The 24,809-nt window shown below is 46.1% G+C and overlaps 1 protein-coding gene across 1 annotated transcript in view; it reads left to right on the top strand.

Moving 5' to 3' along the window:
* Nucleotides 1-4,216: 4,216 nt before the first annotated feature.
* DOCK5 (dedicator of cytokinesis 5) overlaps nt 4,217-24,809 on the top strand; it is a 162,033-nt gene continuing 141,440 nt past the window's right edge. The window contains exon 1 of the mRNA XM_087816863.1: nt 4,217-4,336. Coding sequence (XP_087672989.1) covers nt 4,294-4,336 — 43 coding nt within the window. The 5' untranslated portion in view covers nt 4,217-4,293. The remainder of the gene's footprint in view (nt 4,337-24,809) is intronic.

Consider the following 24,809-nt stretch of genomic DNA (forward strand, 5'->3'; position numbering starts at 1 on the left):
CCAGCCAGGGCTACAAATACAGTTTTAAAAAAATCCAGTCATTTTCAGTCCTTCTCACCTGAACATCAATCCAGTTTTCATCCAACTAATGACTTCATATCGCTCATGTTATCAGCGTCTCCCAAAGGTGGTGTTGGAGCACATTTAGGTATTTGCAGCAAAGAGCATTCTAGAAACAAAACAAAAGCTTTTTGCTGTGTTCATGGAAAGGGTGAAAGTGCTTACGAAGCACGAATCTCACGGTGTTGGGGATGAGGGTGTGAATAGCTTTAGAGCCCTGACCATCTGCTCCCCACTCATCAGAGAAACTGCACATCCCAAGCCACATGGCAGAGCCAAGGACAGACCCAAAGATGCTCACCACCCAAGTCATTTCTGGGGCAGAGAGTAGACAGTGACATGAGTTCTTGACATACATAAAACAGTGTTTCTAAGGCTGTAGAGATCTTTGTCAGTCTACAGTCTACACAAATTACAATGTGTCACTGGCTCCTGACTTACATAGAACCACCCCGTCCCAAAGCATCGCCCTTAGGAGATTGCAATAACACTTTTTGTGTGTGTGTAGTTTTAGCAACTACACTCACTCATATGTAGGATCAAAGAATGAGCCTCCTTTATCTAGGAAAAAAAATAAAGACCCTCTTTAACAGAACCCATAGCCCCTCTCAGAGAAGCCATCTAGTCACCCAGACTTGGCAAACAAAAGTCCTGGTAATCAGTGGAGGAAGTGAAGCGCTTGGCAGCTGTGCCCCCTTCCATCCATTCTCTTAGAAACCATTGTGAGGGACAGTCACAATATTCATGTCAAATGAATATCTCTCCATTTCCTTCTCCCAGGCGCCTCCAAGCAGAGCTCACAAGTGCTGGTGGATGCATAAGTGTGTTTATATCTGGGTGGGTTTTGGAGTCTGAATATCTCTGGTTGTAAATACTCTTAATGTTTCTTCTGAAAATAAATCAGAGGAAAGGATGTTTCTGGGAATCAAGCTGTTATTCCACCTACCCATCTGATTGACTCTCTAATTTTAAGCCTCATTTTAATAAAAGACTTTGAATAGCTCTGCTTTTATGAGTTTAATGGACTTTCCTATTGGGATTTAACCGTCTGATATAACAAAGTGGGTGGACTTCAGTCTTCAGAGGAAAAAGAATAAACATACTGAAAGCTGTAATTTGAATTTTCCATTTTCCTCCAGCCCTCTTAACGCAATTATTGTCAAACTTGAAATAGCCAGTGCCCAAATACAAACCTCAAGTTTTGCAAAAAAAACAACCACCCTACAATGTGAGGGTGGGGTGAATTGCTGAAATCATTTTGGTAGAAATCCAGTTCCACTGGATGAGCATTAACACTCTGATGTGTATTAAATTTAAACTGTACCAGTGGTTAAAGAACAACGGACATCCAATCTTCTTGAACACAGATGAAGGAAGTTTGTGAAGCCCCTATCCCACAATGCAAATGCTTCAGCCCGCAGAGGTATGAAGAAGTGAGTCCTGAAGAAATACCGAAGGAAAACTTCAGTACAGAACAAATTAGATATAAAGGGTGAAGACAAGGTAGATATCACAGATGACCGAGAAAATGGCAACTCTATCAGTAGCTCAAGCCCAAAATTTTAGGGTCATCTTTGACCCATCTTGTGTCTGGACCCAAGGATAAGATCCAAGGTTTGTGGGCCCAGAAATATATACAGTGAGGTTCTTTTTTTAAAAAAGCATTATTTTGGGGACAAACTTTCCAAAAACAAATGCTGAGGAAAGTACCCCGAGGGGTCCAGAAGCCTCAGTAAATTCCCCTCTGCCCACACAGCCTTCCTGTAGGTTCTACCTTCAGTGTTTGTCAAGAATCCAAACTCTTCCACCTCCCCATCTTGAACCCAACTACCTTCACTGCTTGCCTGAACTACTGAAATAGCCTTCCACTCGTCTGCTCTTCCTGCACCTTCCCTTGTGTTTTTAATCTGTTCATGCCAAAGCAGGCAAATTAGAACATGTCCTTGGTTGGCTCAAAACCCTCCAAACTTCTCCTAGTAACAGAGACAGGTCCTTACCGTGCCTTTCACAGTAGTCCTGCTTCACCTGGTCCCACCCCACCTCTGGGACCAAGTTTCCTTCCACTCTGCCACTTACTCACCTCTCACCAAGGATTTCTTTAATGTTTTTGGAACCTGCAAAACATGCCTCCAAGCCTTTGTATTTGTGTCTCCCGAGCTCAGAGTACTTTCCCTGAGATCCTCTCTTCCTTCAGGTCTGTACCCTTCTATGTCACCTTACCAGAGAGGCCTTCCTAGACCAGGCACTACAGACCCTCGGAACCCCTCTTCCATCACTTCCTCTCCTTGCTGTGGAACTTTCTCCACAGGCCTAGCCTCTGTGGGCATGCCCTAGACTGCAGCTCAATGAAGATAAGGGATTTTACTTTATTCACTGCTGTGCCCTGATCTCAAAACAACGCTTCATATTTCATAGGCACTTCATAAATATTTGTGGAAAGAAGAAATTACCTAATGTGGGGAATTAGGTTAATTGTGATAACACAGAAAGAGAAACCATTTTGGGGGAGATGGTGGGATTCCTTTTGGATGTTGTCTAAAGTGACAGATTTTTACTAATGAAATCTTTGAGAATAAAAACCTATTTGTGGATGAATAAGTGAGCCTAGGAGTTACCCACCAGGATCAGGGCTTTTTTTTTAAAATTTCAGATCTGGTTCTGCAAAATGTTACCAATGTTAAAATGCACGAACTCTTCAATCAAGTTTCACTCTATTTTACTACATGTTTATCTTCCTTCCTTTTCATGTTCCAAATCCTTCCATTAATTTTTTATTTTTTTTTTAGAAAGAGTGGAAGGAAGGAGAGACACAGAAACATGATGCGAGAGAGACGCATCCATCGGTTGCCGCCGGCACGCGCCCCCACGGGGCGGGGGTCGAACCTGCAACCAAGGCAGGTACTGTCCTTGACCGGGAATCGAACCCGCGACCTTTCAGTCCGGGATTCTAACCACTAGCCAAACCGGCCGGGGCAGATTTTCCCTCGTGTGTGCAGTAACAGCGTCTCCCCCGCCCCCATCCAATCTTCATTCCTGAGGTCTCTCCAGGAGGAAGTGCGCTTCAGGAGGGCACTTTCAGAGGTCGCCGACGGGAGCCTAGGGCCGTTCAGAAGAGCAGTCCCTTTGTCCCCAAACCGTGCAGTCGGTGCGCGAGGAGACTGGGGTGCGCCGGGCCCCCTTCTCCGCTGGGTGGTCCTTGGGCGGCTGCAAAGGGGAGGTGTTGGCGCGAACTCTTCCCTTGAGCACGAGGGCCCGAGTTTCTTCAGCTGGGGGGGGGGGGGTGGTGTCCCGATGTTTTGGGGATACAGGATTTCCAAGTTAGGGCTCTCCACATGCTCTCCCCCCACGGCTCCCCCGGGCAGCCATCCGATGCTTCTCAGGAGCCCGCGTCCCCGGCCCGGGTCCTCCGTTTCCCAGAAGACGCGCTCCGGCCCTGAGGCTGTGGGGGCGGCCGCGGGAGACCCGCTCCGCCCTGGCGTCCCGCTCCCGCTCCCGCGACGTGCGAGTTCCCGGGGTGGGCGCCGCGGTCATCTGCTCATTCATTCAACAAGTATTTATAGAGCGCCGCCGAGCGCGGGCGCTGGGGTGCGGGGCCGGGGCGAGGAGCTGCTCTCACTAACTCGCTCCGTGTCCCCCGGCCCCGCGCGCCCGGGGAGCGGACCCCGCCGCCCTCGCCCACCCGCCGCTCGGCCGCCGGGCCCCGGGGTGCCCAGCGCCCCCGGCGCAGCCCTCTCGACGGCCGCGCGGTGAACCCGCCCCGCGGACCCAGCCTCCGGGTGGAGAAGGCGGGCGGGGTGTGGGGGGAAGCAACCCCCCCCCCAGGCGAGCCAGACCCCAGCCTGCCCCGGGAAGCCGCCTAGGGAAGCGCGCCAGGCGCAGCCGGAGCCCGAGCCGGCCCCGGGCGGGCAGAGCTGGCGGGAGAGGCTGGTCCAGGCGCGGAGGCGGGCGGAGGGCGCGGCCGCGGGAGGGGCCGGGGCGGCGCCGGGAGGGGTGCGCACGGCGGCGCGGGTGTCCGGCCCAGCAGGTGACCGCGGGCCGGGCCCGAGCCGGAGCGAGTCCCGGGCGGGAGGCGCGGAGCGGGGCGGCGCGGGGCGCCGGAGTCGCCGGCGGGGCGGGCGAAGTTTGCTGGAAATGGCGGAGGAGCCCGGGGCGCGCAGGAGCGCGGCGGCGCGGCGGCTGGCGCCCGGGGAGTTGTAGCTGCGGTCGCCGCCGCCGCGGGGCGAGGTCGCCGCCATGGCCCGCTGGATCCCGACCAAGCGGCAGAAGTACGGCGTCGGTGAGTGCTCGCCGAGGGCGCGGGGGCGGCTCTGCCCCGCGCGAAGTTGCGCAGCGACTCGGGGCGCTGGGGGCGCGCGCCGGGCGGGGACCGGGTCCGGTTGCCGCTGCCCCCGCGGCGCAGCCCGACTCCCCTCCCGCGGCGGCCGTGCGGGGCGGGCGGGCAGCGGAGCCCTCCGAGCCCGCGGGAGCGGTTACTCCGGGTTTGGGGAAGCCGCGCAGCTAGAAGTGCATTTGGCATCTGGGCTCCGGGACGGGACAAGTTGCTCGCGAACCCGAAGCTTCAGCGCTTTGCACAGTGGAAACGTCAGAGGCGAGGGCGCCCCGCGGTCACCCCGAGGGCTCCCGGGGCCGGTGCTCGCCCCGCTCCTGCCCAGCGCGCCGTGCGCTTCAGGAGTTGAACCGGCCGCGTTGGGCGGTGCTGCTCGGGGTCCCAGTGCTTCTCTGAAGCTCCAAAGTGAGGAGCTGGGGATGGAAAGCCCCCTCCCCTCGCCGAGGGCCTGGGGTGCTGATTGCAGCTGTAAAGTGAGTGGGAAACTCAGGTCGTGGTGCGGACGTGGTGGGAGAGACAGGAAGCGCGCCGCAGGCTTGGGAACCGGGGTGGGGACCCCTAGGGCTCACCTCCTGACGGAGTGTAAGGAGAGGGTCTAAGACTGCCTTCTGAACCCCGAGTTCCGCCGTGCGATCGGCCGAGGACATTTTATATTTTAAATTTGGTTGATTGATTTTAGAGAGAGAGAAACATCGATTTTGTTGTTTCACTTGCTTCTGCGCTCATTGGTTGATTCTTGTATGTGCCCTGCCCTGTCTGGAGATCAGACCTGCAGCCTTGGTGTCTCCCCCCCAACGCCCTAACGAGCTGAGCCACCTGGCCGCAGCTCCGTGAACATTTTATTCAGGAAATTGTGACAGGTCCCCTGCTGGGCGCCTGGCGTTCATCGCAGCGCTGCTGGAGGGTCCGGGTGACTAGCGGAAGGGTTGCTGCTGTGTCCGTTGGGGGGGGGGGGGGGGGTTGGTCCAGGTGAAAACCATGGCCCTCGTTTTCATCAAGGATTGAGGTGGTTCAGGTCTTGTGGGAAGACTGCCATTAGCTGGGGACTTTATGGTGGCAATTAGATTTCGGAGGGATTCCCTAGTATAAACACAGAATTGAATCATCACTTCCTCCCAGGGTCATTCATTTGGCCTGTTCATAATCTAATCTTTGATTTTACTCCCTTCCCTGCCCCATTTTTCCTCACCTCACTCCTTTCTAGGGAGAGGTCCTGAACCTAGCCTGTGTTTTCTGATGGCAAAGTCACTTTCAGAGATAACTCTTAACATCTCTAGGTTCTTTTCAACTCTCTAGCCCTGAGTCAGTTAATAAAAACAAACAAAGCCTCTCATATTTGCTGTTACTCTTAGCTTGTGATCGTTTATGTATTATGCATGTGTGTGTATGTATAACTACAACTATAACTATAACTATAACAACTATAACTATATAACTATATAACTAACTCTATGTGTGTGTGTGTGTGTGTGTATATATATATATATATATATATATATATATATATTAGTCATTGTGTTCCCCTATTCCAAAACCTTTTTTATCTTTGAATTTTTTTTAGAATCCTTGCACTCTCCTTTGGCTACAACTCAGAAATGGCTAGGTGTTGTTTGTCCTGCCCCAGACCACATGGTCATGACTTGGTCATGAGGCTTCAGACAGGGACTCATAGTCAGGTGACAGTAAGTAGCCAGTAGTAATGGAAGTAAAATACTCTATAGTGGATGGGATTCGTTTAAAGCATATTGAACAGTGCCTAATTGTTACTTAGTACTTACAAAAAGGTTATCTATTCTAACTTTAACAGGATAAAAGCTGTTTCCAAAACTGCTAGGACTTTGGTGTAGTTAATGCAAACATAGCTCCACAATGTGATTTTTATTGAGATAGTCATAGGAGCAAATATGATATGTTCTCCTTCTCTCTTTATTTCCCTGTCATGGAGTCATTGTATTGATTGATTGATTTTACAAAGAGAGGAAGGGAGAGAAAGGAAGAGAGAAATACCAATTTATTGTTTGACTAGCTTATGCGCTCATTGGTTGATTCTTGTATGTGCCCTGACTGGGGATGGAACCTGCCACCTTGGTGTTTCCCGCTCTAACCAGCTGAGCTACCTGGCTCAAGAACAGTATTTGAATTGCGTTTCCAGGGCATAGGTGGTGGCAAAATTGGCCCTGGACATCATTTGGGGCACTCATTTCACTGGCCACAATAGATTCTGATTAATCTGTGTTTGACAAAAGGACCCACTGTTAGGACAGATAATCTGAGAATAAAATCTCTATTGTTTATTCCGAAAGCACTTTGTTGTTCATATCACCTCCGTGCGTAGAAGCCTTCCTTGGCCTGCAGGGTAAAGTCTAAACCGAGCCCAGCTTTCAAGGTTCAGTATATCTTCGCCAACCTTATCTCCCCCGGCTTCTCTCATTAACCCTCCCGTGCAGACACTGCCCTCCTCACTCTTGTGCAACATTCCATGGAAAGTCCCTCCTTTGTGACTTTGCTCCCGTGTGCTTGTCCCCTGTCCAGGGTGCCCTCCTACCTTCTGCATCCCACCATCCAGACTTTTCCTCAGGGCTCACACCTTCACACCTCTTCATCACAGTTCCATACCGTATTCATTACATACCCTCTTATCCTTGGGTTCAGTGAACCAGAAGGTTATGGCTTTCTGTCCCTGTCACTCACAGGGTAGACTAGGTATAGAGTGCGTTTAGTAACTGCTTGTCCTTGGTGGTGCGATGATGCCCTAAAGCACTAGCCAAGCTTCTGTGATGATTTAAAGCAGTTTTCCCCCATTAGGTTTTAGCATCTCATTTTCTCCAGTATGAATTTTATTTTGTTCTGTTGTATGGTTGACAAAGTGAGAGCCCTCTGTCTGTCTTTATTTTTGCAAGTAGACACACGAGGTATGCTGCTGAGAAACAAGGAAGCATAGAATAGACGGACTCGTTTAAGTATAATCGGAAAAATTGGCTTGTTGGTCTTTTGGGGGGGGGGGGGCTGTTGTCACTTCTGAGTGTCTGCGAAACAGATTTCATTTCCAGGTGAAGGGAACCATGTGCTGGTCATTTTGAAGCATTTGGATGACTCAGAGCTGCTCTGTGTGAGAATAGCACTTTGCTCTTGCTTTGAATTATGGGCCGTGAAGCCAGCAGTCTCTACTGCCCTGTGTCATCTTGGTGCCACTGTTGGCTGTCCCTGACATAGCCCACAGGGACTGAAATGCAACCTGTCTGGGCTTTCTTAGTTCTTAGACATGGCATTGTTGGCTCAATCTTTAGCAGTAGGTGGGACTAAATGACCTGTGTGTGCTGTTTTATCAAGTGAGAGGACCAGAGGACCTGCTCCTTTAAACGGCTGGTCCCTGCCCGGCCGGGCGTGGCTCAGCAGGTGAGCATCGACCTAGGATCCAGGCGATCAGGGTTCGATTCCTGGTCAGGGCACATGCCCCGGGTTGCGGGCTCGATCAATGACTCTCTCATCATTGATGTTTCTAGCTCTCTCTCTCCCTCTCCTTTCCTCTCTCTGAAATCAATAAAGATGTATTTAAAAAATAAATAAATAAATAAACGTCTGGTCCCTTAGTACCCAGGTGTGCAGTGCTCAGTGCTGAGAGTTTAGGAAAAGGCGCTCTTCCCCTCAGCCATGGGCAGCTCTTTTCTTCCTTCCTTTTTCTTTCTTGCTTTCTCTTGTTATTCTTTTTCTTTGTTTCATTTGTTCTGTTTGAGGATACGAGGCTATAAACACTTTCACTTAGATTTTAAGCAAAGATTAATGATACATATTCAGATTAGTCAGCTGATTATTGGCACATTTACTTTTAAGTCCGTTATTTCTCTCAAGAACAGGCCCAGATTATGTTGATGATGGATTCTTTGCAAAGTAATTCATTGTTGTTTGCTAGGATTTGTAATACGTAGTTTTATAATGTGATAAAAGGTAGCTTGGGGGAGTATTGGCTCTCACTGTGAGCTTTTCAACCCTTTAGCTGTACTAGGCCCCAGGAGTCCAAATGTATTTGACTTTGTAGATTCTCAAATGCTGGTGTAAAAACTGAAAGCAGACTCTTGGCTAATTCTCTCAAGTGTATGTGGGTTTCCTCTCATTTCCTCCCCACCAGGGGTACCACTGTTTGGTGTACTCTAGCTGGAGGGTTAGAGCTGGGAGGGGTCTCAGAAAGTAATTAGTCCAGTTCCCTTTTAAAGAGAGGAACTTGGTGCCTAAAGAGATAACTGAACACCAGGAGTCCTTACCTTTTTGGTTGCCTGAACCCTCTTGGCCATCTGGTTAAGCTGATTGACCTCTTTGTCAGAATAATACTTTTAAGGGCACAAAGTCAAATATGCAGGATTAAAAATGAATCAAGTTGTGTTGAAATACAGTTGTCAAGATATTTGCAAGTGTGATATGGATATATATGTGCTTCCCCATTAATCTATTAAATAACAAAATCTAGTGGTAGGTCTAATAACTACCATACTTTTGAATTAGTGCTGAGCATAAATGATTTTTCAAGATATCTGCAGTAACCATAATGTGATATGAAATTACCTGGGATCTACTGGTGACAGTATCGCTGGTACTGCTGGTACAGCTGTGGTTTTATTGCCTCTAGTTGTAATTGAAGTACATGCTGAGTGTCAGAAAATAGAGATGTACTTTTCAAGTCCATGAGCCTCTGAATTGGAGCACAGATTAAGAATCCTTGGCTGAAGATCACACAGCTAATTAGTTACAGAACCAGAACAACCAACAACAGTAGCACTTGTTGATCACCTGTCTACAGGAGACACTGTGCTGGATATACAGTTGTCGTGAATTGAAGAAATCTTTGCACTAGTATATTTATGTTCTGACAACATGAGGCTAAAAATGAAGGCCTAGAGAATTAATATTTATTAAGAATTTACCTAGTGACAGGCACTGTTCTGAACCCTTTATTTCATTATCTTCCAGGGACATGTGGGGGTCTCAGAGACACTTTCAGGGGTCCAGGAGATTAAAACATTTTTCACAACAATACTAAGATGTGATGGATCTGTTTTCACTCTGTTCTCTCATGTAGCCTCCCAGAGCTACATGGAGTGTGATATTGCAACAGATTAAATGCAGAAGTAGGCATGAGACTCTAACAGCCTTTGTGAAACCAGACGTTAAAGAGATTTACAAATATGCAAAACAGTGCTACACCTCTATGTGTCTTGTTTGGAAATTTTAAAAAAAAATTTTAATTACAGTTGACATAAAATATAGTGGTTAGCCATGTATATACCTTACAAAGTGATCACCCAGTAAGTCTAGGACCCATCTGACACCATACATAGTTATTGGGAAAGTAGTTTTGATATTAAAAAAATACGTATTTTTTTGCTAACATGGATTGGGTTTATTGTGGTTACTTCAACAAATAAGTACTTTAAAAATGTGTTACTTGAATTTTTAATGTGGTAAATAATCACAGATGTAACCCACATAAACAAAAGCTCTTTGGGGTTCTCAATAATTTTTAATAGCGGAAGGGAGTTCTGATACCAAAAAGTTTCAGTGTTGCTGTTTTGCACGTTATCTCATTAAATCATTGAGATAAAGCTGTAATTCTCACAGATTGTCCCATTTGCCAGATTAAAAAAAACTGAGGTTCATAGAAGATACATTTCTCACCCATGGCCGTATCCATGGCCATATAAAATCTCACTCCTAAGCCAAACTCTTCACCATATGTGTTTCCCAAACTTCAGTTGTTTATCTGTCCCCTTGCTCTCTACCTGTCCAGGTACCTTGTGTGGCAGCTTTGTGCCCACTGCCATACCCAGTTGTCTTCTGTATTATTTTCTACTTACTATTTTCTTTACGTTGTCTTCTTTTCTTTTCTCTTTTCTTTTTTTTTTTCTTCTTAAAACAGTTATTGAAAAAGAAAACCTTACATTCCTACCACAAAAGGAGGGTGAGCATCACTTGCCATAGAAAGAAGCAGCTGTAAAGATGAAGGGAGCAGGGACACACCAGCAGGATGCCGAATTCTGGCCGGGTACTCTTGCCTGTCAAGGTTTGGAGGCTTGTGTCCAGCTGAAACTTTCTCTCAGTGTACTGCAGAGTCTCCTTGTTTATGGCAGGCAGCTCATGTTCTAGAAGTCACCACAGCTCTGAATTAGTGACTTCGGAGTACCTGCTCCTGGGGAAATGCAAGGTCAGTTCCTGTGAGGCTCTGGTCACATCTTCATCAGCTGATCAGCCCATAACGTGTTTTATGTGTGTTGTGGTTAAGGTTTACAGACCTTATTTCATATGCACCGTTGGTTGGCTCACTAATGTTGGACCCATGGCCAACAGCACTGTCACTCTTGCTTGAACAGAACTTATCTAACACACGTGTGCTCTTCATAAGGCACCTCCAGCCTTTTTGTACTTAGAGCCACTAGACAGCACCTCAGCGCTCTGCTTGGGGGCCATTTAAACTGCAAAATCAACAAAAAGCACAAAAGTAACAAAAACATGTTATTAAATTGATCACAAAAAGGACCCTTGAATACAGTATGAGAATTGAAACGAGAAGAGGATAGCATCACCTGGCTCGGCCCTCCGCATGCGTCTCTAGTGACCGCAGAAGCACCAGGAGTGTCCACTGGGGGTTGCAAATAAATGTTAGCAACTGAGAGAATCCACACATACAGGATCTGTGAGGATCAACTGTAGCTGGAGAAGAAGAGAATTGAAAACAATCATTTTCTTGTATTGTTCAGGTCTCGGTTTGAATAAGCCCTCCTTAGAGAAATCCCCCCTTTTTTTAAAAAAAAAATATCTTTATTGATTTCAGAGAGAGGAAGGGAGAGGGAGAGAGAGAGAGAAACATCCATGATGAGAGAGTCGGCATTGATCGGCTGCCTCCTGCATGCCCCCAACTGGGGATCAAGCTGCAACCCGGGCATGTGCCCTGACCGGGAATCGAACCCCGATCGCCTGGATCTAGGTCGATGCTTAACCGCTGAGCCATGCCCACTGGGGCAAGAGATCCTTTCGAGAGCCCTTGGAATAGCACCACTGTCTGGGTCCTGCCTGCCCACACCTCTCCGTGTTTATCCTCTGTCTACTTCCTTCATGTGGTCTGTAATTGTCCTGTTCATTTCTTGGCTAGTGTTCACTGTCTGTCCCCCATATTAGATGTGAAGCTGTGAGGACAGGAACATCATCTTTGTCATCAGTGTGCCCCAGCCCTTGGAACTGCATCCAGCTCATGGCCAGCACTCAGTAAATAAACGAAGGCATGCCCGAGCACTGCACCTATCCCCTGCCCAAATTCTCAGTAAGAGGGAATTTTCCCCACACCCTGAAGAGCAAGCTTCTAGTGAGACACAATCAAAAGCAGTAGGGAAAAGAAACAGGTAATAGGTAAAACAGATTTAATGAATTGTTTACGCAAAGGATTGTGTGAACGTGGAGCTCCTAAATGTTGGGTTGTTACCTAGGACGGGAACAATAGGAATTGGCTTTCCCCTGCTCTGTGATCTGTGGAGGCTGCATGGAGGAAGGGGCATTGTAGGATCTGCTCAGCGGAAAGAAAAACTTGACCACAGTGGCGCGTGGGCTTTAGGAGGTCTGAGTCACTGGGTTAATGCTGTGTGGAGCGCGTGAGTTGCAGAGGAAAAAAGGTGCAGTGTCACCAAGAAGCAAGGCATTTCCATTCGTTTGCTATTCCCTGTTACCGAAAAGGAGTTGTGATGCCTTACAGTAAACACAGGGCAGTTACGGAAAAAAGGTAAAAAGATCACAAGGAATGTGGAGAAGGAACAGTAATTTGGAGGACTAGTGAGGGGCTTTGAAACAGAGGTCGTAGTTACTCACACTTTAGTTTGTCCAGATTTCCAGAAGGCTTGTGGTCAGTCTGTCATCCTGTTTGCTGAAAGTTAAATTAATTGTGGTCTGTCCTCGCCTGTGTTTTAAGAGACAAACCTGTAGGGTCTGGGAGCAAGGAATCTAGTCTCATAGCCATGAATTTTTACATAAAGCAATTTTTTTCAACTGCTAGTTTATATGCAGCAATGTTATTAAATGTAATAACATTATAATTATAACTCTGTACATGTACGGCATTTTAGTACTGTCAAAAGAATTTAAAATGGAATATTGGTCAAATTCTGTTACAACTCCTTTCAGTTCTTTGGAAGGAGTTGTAATAGAGTTGTAATAAAACTTGACCCCTAATGACTCTATCCATGACCCAGGAACTTGACAAAGGTCACATGGTTTGTCTTTAACGAAATAATTCAATGGAGGGAAATAGTTTTCTCCCTGATCAAATAGGTAAAATCACCTATGATATGCTTACTCTCTGGGACATTAAAGGATGTATGAAATCCTTTGACAGTGGTTTATAAGTAGTCTCCAGCATACCTCAGGGTTTTATTTTTAAGCTTAAAAAAGTGCTTTTGAAATCGGGCTAAGAAATGATTTGGAGGCAGAGATTTGGGCGCGTAAGGAAAAGCAGAGGACAGTCGTGTTAATTTTATTTTTCCAAGTGATGTTCAGGCCATGTCCTCTTGGAGCCTGGGCTGGAGTCAGGGCTCCCTCAAAGGGTTGTCTGAATCGCTGGCAGCCAGTTCCAGAGCAAGAGACAAAAGTGGTCTTTGTCTTTGACACAAAGCTCTGTGTCATCGCAAAGCTGCTGTTGTTCATGACTTTATATTCCTGGGCCCACCTTTCCCGTTTGTGCCATTTTCTCTTACATTTTCACATCTCGTTCAACTATGGAACTGTCGATGTCAGAGGAAGTAGTTGGACCCCTAGGATTCCCTCTCTAGAATCCTGGGCGTTTATTCTTTGTTTTTTTTTAAAACAACTCTAGGGAAGGAAATTGCAGCGGATATGAATTCTTCTTTGAAAATAGCCCTTTGCTGACTCACCCAAGGTGAGTAAGAAGGCCTCCCGCTGACTAGCTAGTTGCCCCTGTACCTGCGGCTGGATGTGGTTCTTTTTCTGTGAGCCTGGAACTATATAGGGCTCTCACTCCCCAGCCTTTCCTTCTAGAGACCACTTTAAGGGTAAGTCATAAGGCTCAGTTATGGAAACCTAGCAGCTTTGCCCTTCTGTGTACCGAATCGTGAAATAGCAACAGCTAGATTCTGTAAGCATCACCTTTTGGCTCACATCCCCACTCTATTGGGAAAATATGCCCTGGAGATAGAAGGGAACTTACCAAAATCACACAGCCAGGTAGCGGATTTGTGTTTCAACTTGCGTCCCAGCTGCTTCATTTCTCATTATAACTCGGGAGAGAGCAAGTTCCTGTATCACGTCTGCTTGAGGGTCTGCACAGTGAGCTCTTGCACACAATCCTGAGGGGACAGGGCCTGTGTCTTCCCTGAGTTTTTTCCTTATGGAGGTTTGGTTATAAATAAGATTCAGCTATTAAATCATCTTCCCTCTCTCTTTAATTGGGGCTTAATTGACATATAACATTATATTAGTTTCAGGTGTACAACATAAGGATTCTTTGTATACATAGTGAAATGATCACAACAGTAAGTCCAGTTAACATCAATAGCCACACATAGTTACAATAGTTTCCTTTCAGTGAGAACTTTAATGACATTCACTGTCTTAGCAATTTCGGATATACACTGTAGTACTGTTAACTATAGTTTGGATAAACACCCAAAAGTGGAATTGCTGGATCATATGGTAACTCAGTTTTTAATTTTTTGAGGAACCTCCATACTGTTCTGCCTAGCGGCTGCACCAATTTACATTCCCACCAATAGTGCACAGGGTTCCCTTTTCTCCACTTCCTCACCCGACTTGTTATCTCTTGCCTTTTTTATGATAGACACTCTAGTAGGTGTGATATGTCATTGTGGTTTTGTTACCGGAAAGGGGACCGGCCCAGAGCCAGGAGCGAGTCTGCCTTGGGTGGCTGTAGTGTGTGGGTTCTTGACTTCATGCAGGAAAGATTTCATAATACCAGTCCAGGTGACTTTTAGAGGACGTTTATTAAAGCTGGGGACAGTGAAACAAGGACGGGCTTAGCATAGAAGCAGCAGCAGGAGGGAGCCTAGTGGGACTGCTTTGGCTCTCTCAAAATGTTAGGGGAGAGAAATGAGCTGAGGCAGGGCTGCTGTCAGCTCCCTGCAAAGTCAGAGGAAAGGGGGCCTTGGAGACAGGTTTGGGGGGTTGGCCTGGGATGAGCTGCTGCAGCCCATTGCTCCCCTGGGGACCCTGAGAGTTTAAGAGATGCATGCCTGGGAGGGAAGAAAAGGGGGAAGGGAAAGGCACAGGAGCCCAGGAGGGAGAGTACACCCTCGCACTTTCGTTTTGAGGGGTTTTAAAGGCTGGGAGTTTAGGTGAGTCTTATGGGAGGATCTCAACAGAATATTCATCGGCTTTCCCAGGTGTGTCCTTTCAGGATCCTGGTCTCCCCTGATGGTCAGCCCAGGGCAGGGGGTCATTAGTCATTGCAGCTGGTCGTGGCCTCGCCCGCCTGGTTTTGCTGCTTTTCTGGGCCTGGAGCTGAAATACAACCGAGGCCTAGATGTTATCTCTAGGGAGGAAAGGTCAGGGGGAGTCTAAGACCAGCCACCAGCGTTATGCCGGGGGAGGAAAGGCCCCCCTAGGGGTGAGGTCTAGGGCCAGTTTTGCCCCCTGCTAGGCACCTGGGGCTTTTAACCCTGGTGACCGTCTGTATCTGGCTATTAATTGCTTGGCCAGTTTGTTCAGCTAGCCATCAGCTTCCCCATTTTACTTGCCAAGGAATTTCCCTAGCCTACTACCCTGCCTGTTTTGATTTGCATCTCCCTGATCATTAGTGATGTTGAGCGTCTTCTCCTGTACCTCTTGGCCATCTGTATGTCCTCTTTGGGAAAATGTCTTTCGATCATCCGCTCATTTTTTCATTGGGTTGTTTGTTTTTTTTTGCCATTGAATTGTGTGAGTTCTTACGTATTTTGGATATTAACCCTTGATCAGATATATAATTTCTAAATATCTTCTTTTTGGTAGGCTGCCTTTTCATTTCATCGATGGTTTCCTTTGCTGTTCATCTTCCCCTTTTTAAGAGTTCTGGAAAGGAAGTTTGTTTTGGAGGTTTGAGCCTGCAAAGTGGAAGTCACGCTGTGGATTCCACGGTGGTTACATGGTTTCAGGCCTGCTGGGGGCCCAGTGGTCGCCGGGTATTGACATGGTGTCAGCTGCAAAATTAACAAGTAGTGAGACATTCTTACGATATCACAGGCATGTTTGAGGACGAATGTCACTATGGTTCAGAGTGCTGAGGGGTGAAGGAAGGATTGTAATACTTACTGAGAAGTGAGGGAACATTGGTTTGTTTATAGACCTGTATTTTGAACAAAATGGTGATGCCATGTTCTGAAGACTTGACCTAGCAGTCTGAGGAAGGCTTCTATTCCCAAGGCAGATCCAACTTCTGCTCTCTTCTCCCTGACACAGACAGCTTAGTCCTAGGGAGGAGATGCATCTTTGTCTGCTGAGACAGCCACTGTCACTCTCGTGGGCAGACCCCTCCTGGAACAGGGACAGTGTCTCTCCACCTGGTTTCCGGATGCTCCAGCTGGGCTTTGAGCTTCTTTCTGAGCAGGAGCAGGTGTCTTTGCTCTTCTTGTGGAGCAGGAAGGCCTGCCCCTCGAATCGTGACAACGTGATTCATTTTAATTTCCATCTCACAGGGTTCTACGGCACAGTTTCCGTGAACTTGCATGGTTTTATATATTTTGTCAATCTGTGGATTCTAGAAGCATAGTTATGCATTTATTGTTTTTGAAAAGGGGATTCTAAGGCTCAGAAATGTTAGAAACTTTGGTGTAGTTGAAATTCTAGTGTGCCGTGCCTTATAAAAATACCGCGTGTACAGTTTGTTATGGTTTGAAAAATCCAATTAAAATTGGAACAACCTTTATCAAATATTGATTAAAATTTAAAATGCTCATACCTTTGACTTAGCAATTCCATTTTTATGAGTTTGTCCTACGACGTGCTAACACATTTGAGGAAGGACATATGATTATTTATTACAGCATTATTTATAGCAAAGACATGAAAATGACTTAAATGTCAATCAGTTGGAAATCGGTTTAGTAATGTATGGTACATACATACAGTGGAGTACTATACAGCCATTAAAAAGAATCAGGTTCCGGATAGACAAAGTGTCTGACAAAGACGGCACTGAAGTACAGTGGTTAAAGGATGACCTCTTCAAAAAAAATGGTGTTCGGTCAATTGGTTATCTGTTTTGAAAAATGTCGCCCAGCCACAGTGGCTCAGTTGGTTGGGTGTTGCTCATTGCACCGAAAGGTTGCAGGTTCCATTCCTGGTCAGGGCATATACCTGGATTGCAGGTTTGGCCCCAGGTCAGGGCATGTATGGAAGGCAACCGATCAGTGTTCCCCACTTCCCCTTCTCTTCTTCTCTCTAAAAATCTATAAAAACATATCCTCAGGCAAGGATTAAAAAAAATAAATTCCAAATGTATGAAAGGTAAACAGTGGAAGCTTAAAAGAAATAAAAAGGCTAAAAAAAAGAAAGCACAAGAGAATATCCCTTTGACTATGCAGTAGGCAGAGATCTCTTAAGAGGGCCAAAAAAAGCTAACTTAAAAAATATATATATACTGAGTTATATTAAAATTAAGAGTTTCTTTTCACCAAAAGACACCCTTAAGACATTAAAAAGAGTGGAACAAGACATTCTCAGTACATCATCTTGTGAATATGTAAAGAATTACTTACAAATTAATAAGAGAAAACAATAACCCAATAGAAAAATGGGCAAAATATTTGAATAAACACTTGACGAATCAGTGATACCCAAGTGTGTGATAAACATATGGAAGGGCGCTGGTCTACATCTGTCATTCAGGAGGTGCAAACACAATGCCAGACAACGCTAACCCCACCCAAAGGGCCACATTGATTAAAAAAATTAAAAAGGAAAGAAAAGAAATACCAAGTGTTGCCCTAGTGGGAGTGTAAATTATTGCAACCACTTTGGAAAACTGTTTAGCAGCCCTGCCGGGTGTGGCTCAGCGGTTGAACCTCCGCCTAGGATCCAGGCGATCGGGGTTCGATTCTCGGTCAGGGCACATGCCCGGGTTGCGGGCTCGATCAGTGACTCTCTCATCATTGATGTTTCTAGCTCTCTCTCTCCCTCTCCTTTCCTCTCTCTGAAATCAATAAAGATATATTTAAAAAAAAAACAAAAAAAAAACTGTTTAGCAGTTCCTAGTGAAGTTAGATGTACATCTACCCTGTGACCTAGCGGTTCCACTCATAGAGAAATAAAAATACGTTTCCAGGAAAAGACTTGTACAAAATGTTCACCATCCACTCTTCAGCATAGCCCCCAATTGGAAAAATGTATATGCCTGACCACAGGTGAACTGATGTGTACATTGTGGTATCCTCACACAGTGAAATGCCGCAGGGCAGTGAGAATGAATGAGTTACGTGTACACACAAAACTATGGATAACTGTCACAGACATGGCGATGTGAAAGAAGGCACACCCCAAGGAGTACATACTGTGCTATCACTCTGTGTCAGTACCAACACAGGCAAAGCTACTGCATTTGTGGAAGTGAGGAGAGTGCGTGGATGTCTGCAGGGTAAGGGGTAGGAGGTGTACTGGGGCATTTGCATTTAGATTATTTATTAGTAATGCTTGTTCTGTTTCTCGATCTGGGTAATGGTTAGGCGGGTGCATGCAGTTTATGAAAATTCGGTGAAATGCATGTGTATGGTCCATGCACTTCTCTGTGTATATTGTACTTCACGTTTTTAGAGATAAAAAGAGTGAGGCAGCTTTAAATACACTGACATGGGCTATTTCAAATATATAGTTGAGTAAAAGCACGATGCAAGAAGTGTACGCATATAGTATTCATTTCACCCATTCAACAAATGTTTGCGCAGGACCCATGCTTCAGGCACTGTTCTAGGCACGATACAAAAGTCAAAGACAAGTGTGTGTTTGTGGGTACTTGTGAATGCTAGACCATTCTGAAAGTGAGACAAAAAATTGTTTATTAATTGTTGTTTGGAAGGGAATGGGTGACTAGATTTCAGAAGCAGAGAGTTTTTGCCCTTGGACACAGACAGTAGTGGGATGATGGCTGGTGGGGGGGGCTGGGTGGAGGTAGACAAAGGAGGGAAATGGGGAACATCTGTAATAATGTCAATATAAAAATAAATTTAAAAAAATGAGTGTTTTTATTGAATATTTTTGTGCCTTTTAAAGTTTGCACTGTGAATGGATTACCAATCTAAACAAATAAATTAATTAAACCTAACCGTCCTGTTATTATTAATTACTATTATTAATGCAGTTTCAGTTTCAGACTTAAAGGCAGCAACTTGTCACCTCTGCTTTGGAGGTCCAGCAACTGAAACAGACTATTTTGGTGGTTTCACCCAAACCACACAGGGTGTGTTGGTTGCGTTTGGCAAGTAGGTCTTCTACTCTGTCACTCAAACTATGCTGACTCTTGAGTCTTCTAGCAAAAATCAAACTTCATATGTCCCTGTATTCTTGATGACCTGCAATTTCATACACTTCGCTTTCTACCCTTCAGTTAATCACTTATGACACTCTGTCTCTTTGTTTGTAATCAGAAACCAAATCCTAGCTTTTGCTTCAGTGAAGTGCAGAGTGGAATTTTCTTGTTTATACTAGTCTTACCTCTTTATGATCCTAAAGTTTAAAACTCGTAGAGTCATGTCTCATTAACTGTAATTTGTTGGTCATTTTCCTGATCTACTTGGCTGTTTTATGATGGATCCACCATTCATCTCAGGCTTTGTCTTTCCTATCTGAAGACATTAAAGTATGATGTAACTGTCCTATTTTGATAAACTAGTCAACAGTCCAATGGCATACACAACACTTGGTCTTACATTATATAAAATAAAGTATTTCAGTGATGATACAAAACATTTATATATATTTATTTCTGTAGTCCAGTGGCATCTCTGATATGATACCCATTTTAAAAAATAAGTCACCGTCTGAGTTACTGAAGAAGACTGAGACACAGGTGGTGGTTTGCCCAGTGCCACCTGGCACGCTAACTGCAGAACCATGGTTAGACTTGTAGTCCTGCAGAATGGAGTTAGAGCCCATGGCCAAGCTGTGCTTGAAATCGGATTGTCATGGTGGATGCCAAAGCCGTGTCCTACGGAGCTAAGTTTTGGAGAGCAGCTTCTTGTGAAGCCCCAAGTGTGCTAACGTTTATTACTCTTTGCCTTTCGGAAGTCACATAAGGCTCTAAGCCAAGCGAGGAGGTGGGAATAAGATGAGTCCACTTCCTGGTACTGTGGGCTGTACATGGTTATTATCTGAACTATAATAATGATTATATTTATTTATGTGAGGTGGGAGCCTGCCTGGCAGCACACGAAGCCTGGCAATCGGGCACCCTCATTTGCAGAATAGAGTTGACTCTTAAGTAGTTAATATTGGTTAGCCCTGAGCCTGTCCTCAAAGGGTCAGACTAGAGTCTAGTACATTTTCATTTTCAAAGCCTTTATGGCCAGAAGTGACCTGGACTTGCAAGAATCCCCCTGGAAGATATTTGAGCTCCTAAGAGTCTCTGGGTGATGGGACTTGTGTCATCTGTTCCTATGGTTTTTGGGGTGGCACTCACTGACTGACTCAGGATAGTCTGGGATCCTAACAGGTATAATAAATAATAAACCCACACCTAACTATTTAATTCACAGGATGTTCTGAGTCAGTGGCTCATGGGGTGGCTGTGAGGATTATGTAAGAGAAGTAATGTACAGAAAAAACATAGAGCAGAGTAGGCAGGGCTTTATAAAGAATGGTTCCTTCCCTTTGGTCTGATAGGGTGCCACAAGATAATCACCTCTGGCCTCATGAACTCAGGGACATTTGTGACTGGTAGTCCTAGGCCAGCCACTTTGGGTCCTACCACACAGAGTGTCATAGAACCTGAAAGTAGGAATCCATTGAGGACAAATAGTAGATGATCATCGTATGGGCCTGTAAGCCTTCCTTAAGGAAGACTGATGCCTACTTGAGTTAAAGAGCTGTCTGCCTACAGAATCCTCTGTAATCATTTTTTCTGAAGAAGCTTTTATGTCTGGGGAGAGGTGGGTACCCAGTTCATTTTCGGCAATGTGAGGATTGCCACTCAAGCTTGTTTCCAAATTGTTTGATAGCTTCAGGGATGTCTCCTCACAGCTCACACATTCAGAAATGGTTTGAGTCTGCGGAAGAATTCTTTTCATGTTTAAGCTCTGATCTCAGCCAAGAGCCTGGAAAATTTGAATCCCTTACGTTTCCTCTCCTGAATTAGATATGAGTCTGCTTGCTCAGTTCTGATTTTGACAACATGACTTATTTCAGAAGCAAAAGACTCACGCCATGAAACGAACCATAGTCCCATCCCTTTTCCCCTTTGATGGCATTTTGATTCTGATTTAACTCAGTGGCACGAGGACAGATTGTAGACCAGGAAATCAGAGAGCCCCTCATTTGATGCCCAAAGGACTAAATTTTTAAGGAACAGGTCAGGGTGTGTTAGGGAGTACATAGGGAATTGTGAATTTTTGCTTTCATTTGTTTACTTATTTCCCTTCTTTACTTCTGGTTTGTTTTTTTTAAGATCCCAGGGGACAAAATTCCATATTGAGGAGGTTTTAGCTCACAGCTATAAACCTCAGAGAAAGGTGGTATCACCTGGGTGGTCCTGTCTTTCTAAAACAGCTCCGATCAAGAAAGGATAGATGGAAGAAATAGACACAATATCTAAAATTAAACGTGTTCCACTGTAATATGTCTTTATTTTCTTGCATCTATCAGCAGCCTTGAGTTGACGGTTTTATACTGTTGGAAGATTACAGGGCTTGCTTTCTTGCTGAAATAGTCACCCTGCTCCCGTCTTTTGTCTGCCTTAGTTCTGAGAATAATTTTTTACTGGTTTTTAACACCCCGGATTAAGCTTCAGGAATTGCTCATTTCATAAAGGTTACTTGTTTTTAATATTCCTGGTCATTTAGGGTTTGGATGGATAGTGCATGGAATGAAACCAACAGAGAAGTATTAAAGCCAGGATTACGAAGCCAGGCTTATATTTCCATCTCTGTTACAGACACAATCAGGTGGCTGACTCTCTTTCCCTTAGTTTTTCCATCTGCAAAAGAGAGAGAACATTTTCTACTACCTGTCTTTCAGATTCTCAGGATGGGAAGGATTTTCAGTTTTTGAAAGTATTTGCAAATTAATTAAGCAGTGCCAGTAAGGCCACATTCATTGGCCAAAAAAATTTCATCATCTGAGGTGGACATGCCATTGAACTTTGTGCTTGAAGGCTTAGGAGGTTTTGTCTAGAAAAAGCTTTGGGGGCAAAGAGGCCCATTTCTTCATGGCCCTTTTCTTTGCATGCCTGTCGTAATCTTACAGCGTTCCTTCTAACTTCTTGACGACTTATTATAACTCTTCAGGCTGGTTAAGTAATTTATAACATGAAGAGCTAATTTTCCACGCTTCACACTGAACTTGTGATCTTGTTAGTCTGGTTTCCAGTTCTGAGATTTCTCCTAGTGCTCCAAGTCATCTTTCCCAAAGTATTAAAGGGAGATCGGTTTTAACAGGGGTTTGAGTGTGATTTGAAGTACGAGTCTGCTGTTGCTAGATCGAAGATTAGTCCCTCTAGTTTAATCCCTGACTCTTTCCCCTTCTCTTATAGGTGTTTGGATCTAGTGAAAGGAACACACACACACACACACACGAGATACATGCCTCTGGCAGCCTTCCAGTCTTCATTTCTGTTGTTGCTGATTTGGTGGCCAGGACTCGGATCTGTTAGGGAACTCATGAGCTAGCAGGTCTAGTGTTGTAGGTGCATGAAGGCAAGGGAGAGGTGTGTTATTGGCAGACGTTTATTGTGAAAATAAACGTTCTGTATTCATTCACCATGTGCTCACCAGGTATCTCACTGAGGAGCAGGTATATGCTCAGCGCTTGGAAGGATCCAGAGAAGGAGTGGACATAGATCCCATTCATGGGAAGTTCATGATGAGTGAAAGGACCCCAAGGTAGGAAGAAGCCACAGTCACTCGCAGAAGGCTGAGCACAAAAGGTGGTGCCGAGAAGTACACTTTGGGTTCGAGGATTGAGAGAAGCAGAGGTTGTTCTGAGGGAACTGGGGAGGCTTCAGGGGAGAAGTTGAACTTTTGTAGAGATGGGCCCTCAAGGCTGGGAAGGCTGAGGACATGGCTTGGTATCAGCATTGGCTAAAATGCAGGCATTCCTGGAAAGTGGAGGAGGAGGACCTTGTCTGTTCTGGCTGGACCACAGGCTGGGTGGAGGAGAGAAGAGGGAAGGGACATAGATAATGTCCGGTTATTGGGGAGCCTTGTTTACCTTGATTTTTTTTCTTTTTTCTTTCTTTTTAAAGAAAAGTTTATTGATTCTTAGAGAGGAAGGGAGAGGGAAAGAGAGAGAAACATCGATGTGAGAGCACAACATCGATCTGCTGCCTCCTGCACGCCCCAGGCATGTGCCCCGACTGGAATCGAACTGGCAACCTCCTGGTGCATTGGATGATCTCCAACCAACCGAGCCACACCAGCCAGGGCTTTCCTTTCTCTTCAGCCATTATTAATGCTGCCGTGATGTGCTGGCAAACTAGCTGTCCAGGAAGAACAAAAAAGCCCTTTTTTTGTAGCCTTTGCCCATGTCAGTGGTGTCAATACTTCCAACTTTGGCCAGTTTCAAACTACCTGTCGATGACCAAATGGTTCACAAAATTCCTGAAAATGGAACAGCGCTTACATGCCAGTACAAGCCTGCTCCAGGACACTGGACAGCTGGTCAGCGCCTGTGTGACAAATAGTCACGGTTGTACCTCTGGGTATAGCCTGTACAGAAGACCAAGGGAAGGCCCAGGTAGCCATGTTTGGCACCCTGTCCGGCTCCTGTGACCATCACTGATGGGTGTATGGGTGGGTCCACCACCCCAGGGAGGCCATTCCATAGTCTGGACAATGACATAAGTCTTGGCACACAAAGAATAAGTAGGGTTGATCGGGATTCCTGTTGGGAGTTTGGATGAAGGAATCCCACATATGTTTTGCCACAGAGGCAGAAGCTAAAAGGGTGCCATTTGAGAGCTGTCTCCGTGGCAGACTGGAGTCACACAGCAGCCAAAGTCATGAAGGAAACATCCACGTGGAAACGGAGGAAGCCGACGGTCAGAGAGAAGGGAGCAGAAACCCTACATCCTGTGAGGGGGCATCCAGCCCTGGAGCTGTCCTTGCTCTCAGCAGCTCCCCAATCCCCAGCTCCAGGCGTCCCTTTTCTTGAGGTGGCTTGAGTGGGCCTCTGTTCCTTTACAATGTCACAGCCCAACTGAAAAAGTGGACACGGTGCCTCAGCACCTCGCAGAGCTTTCCGAGAATGCAGCAACTTTCTCGACGGGAGGGCGGGTCCTGTGCTTCTGACTGAGGCTACACAGGCCCCTGCCCTTTATTTCCTGGCATGCCCCCCCCCCCCCACCAAGTGGCTGGTGAATGCTCTGTTTCTTTCATCAGGGCTGCTTTGGAATCCACGATGTTGAAAGAGAAGCCAGTGGGACATGTGGTGGGTGATATTTCCTTGGCACTGACCATTAGAGAGAGTCATGAGAAAATTGGAGCCATTAGCAGCGGGGACGGAAAAGGAGTTCTTTATGCGCCGAGGGCATCTGGAGAGCGAGTGCCTGTGAAGCTGGCCTGTGCTGCGCTGCCATGTGGTGCCACAGGGCACAGCTGAGCCTGTACCCCTCTTGTGGTCTCACCACGTGCAACTGGGAGGAAATTAAGTTGCCAGGAAGGGGCAAGTCGAGCCTCACTGTTTTTGCCCAGGGCTTAGTCATGCACAAATGAAGTAGGTACCCTGGGAGTCCAGGGGCCCAGGGTGGCAATGGGGCCTTGCGAGGGGACATTGGAGGCTGGGGAAGGGTAAAGAGAATGCCTGGGAATCAGCGAATGGGGTTCTGCTCAGAACTCCGTCCCTAACCAGCTATTTGGCCTCCCCTGAGTTGCTGCTTTGGAGGCCTGAGTTTTCTCATCCATAGTGAAGGATTTGGCTGACAGAGTTTTAACTTTCTGTTTGAGAAAGAAAGCTCATTTGAGACTCCAGTGAGAGCTGTGGGTTCTTGCCACAGAAGCTGTGCATATGCACGCTGGCAAGATGTCACATAGAAGTTTAAGGAGGCTTATAAATCTTCAGAGACTGATGGACCCCAGATTAAGAAGTACCCCTATAGCCCTGGCAGGTGTGGCACAGTGGTTAGAGCGTCGGCCCGCGCACTGAAGGGCCACCGGTTCCATTACCCCTCAAGGGCACGTACCCGGGTGGCAGGTTCCATCCCCAGTCCTGGTCTGGGTGCGTGTGGGTGGGGGTCAAT

Source organism: Miniopterus natalensis, chromosome 4, assembly GCF_054644295.1.
Source record: "Miniopterus natalensis isolate mMinNat1 chromosome 4, mMinNat1.hap1, whole genome shotgun sequence".
Taxonomy (NCBI): Eukaryota; Metazoa; Chordata; class Mammalia; order Chiroptera; family Miniopteridae; genus Miniopterus; species Miniopterus natalensis.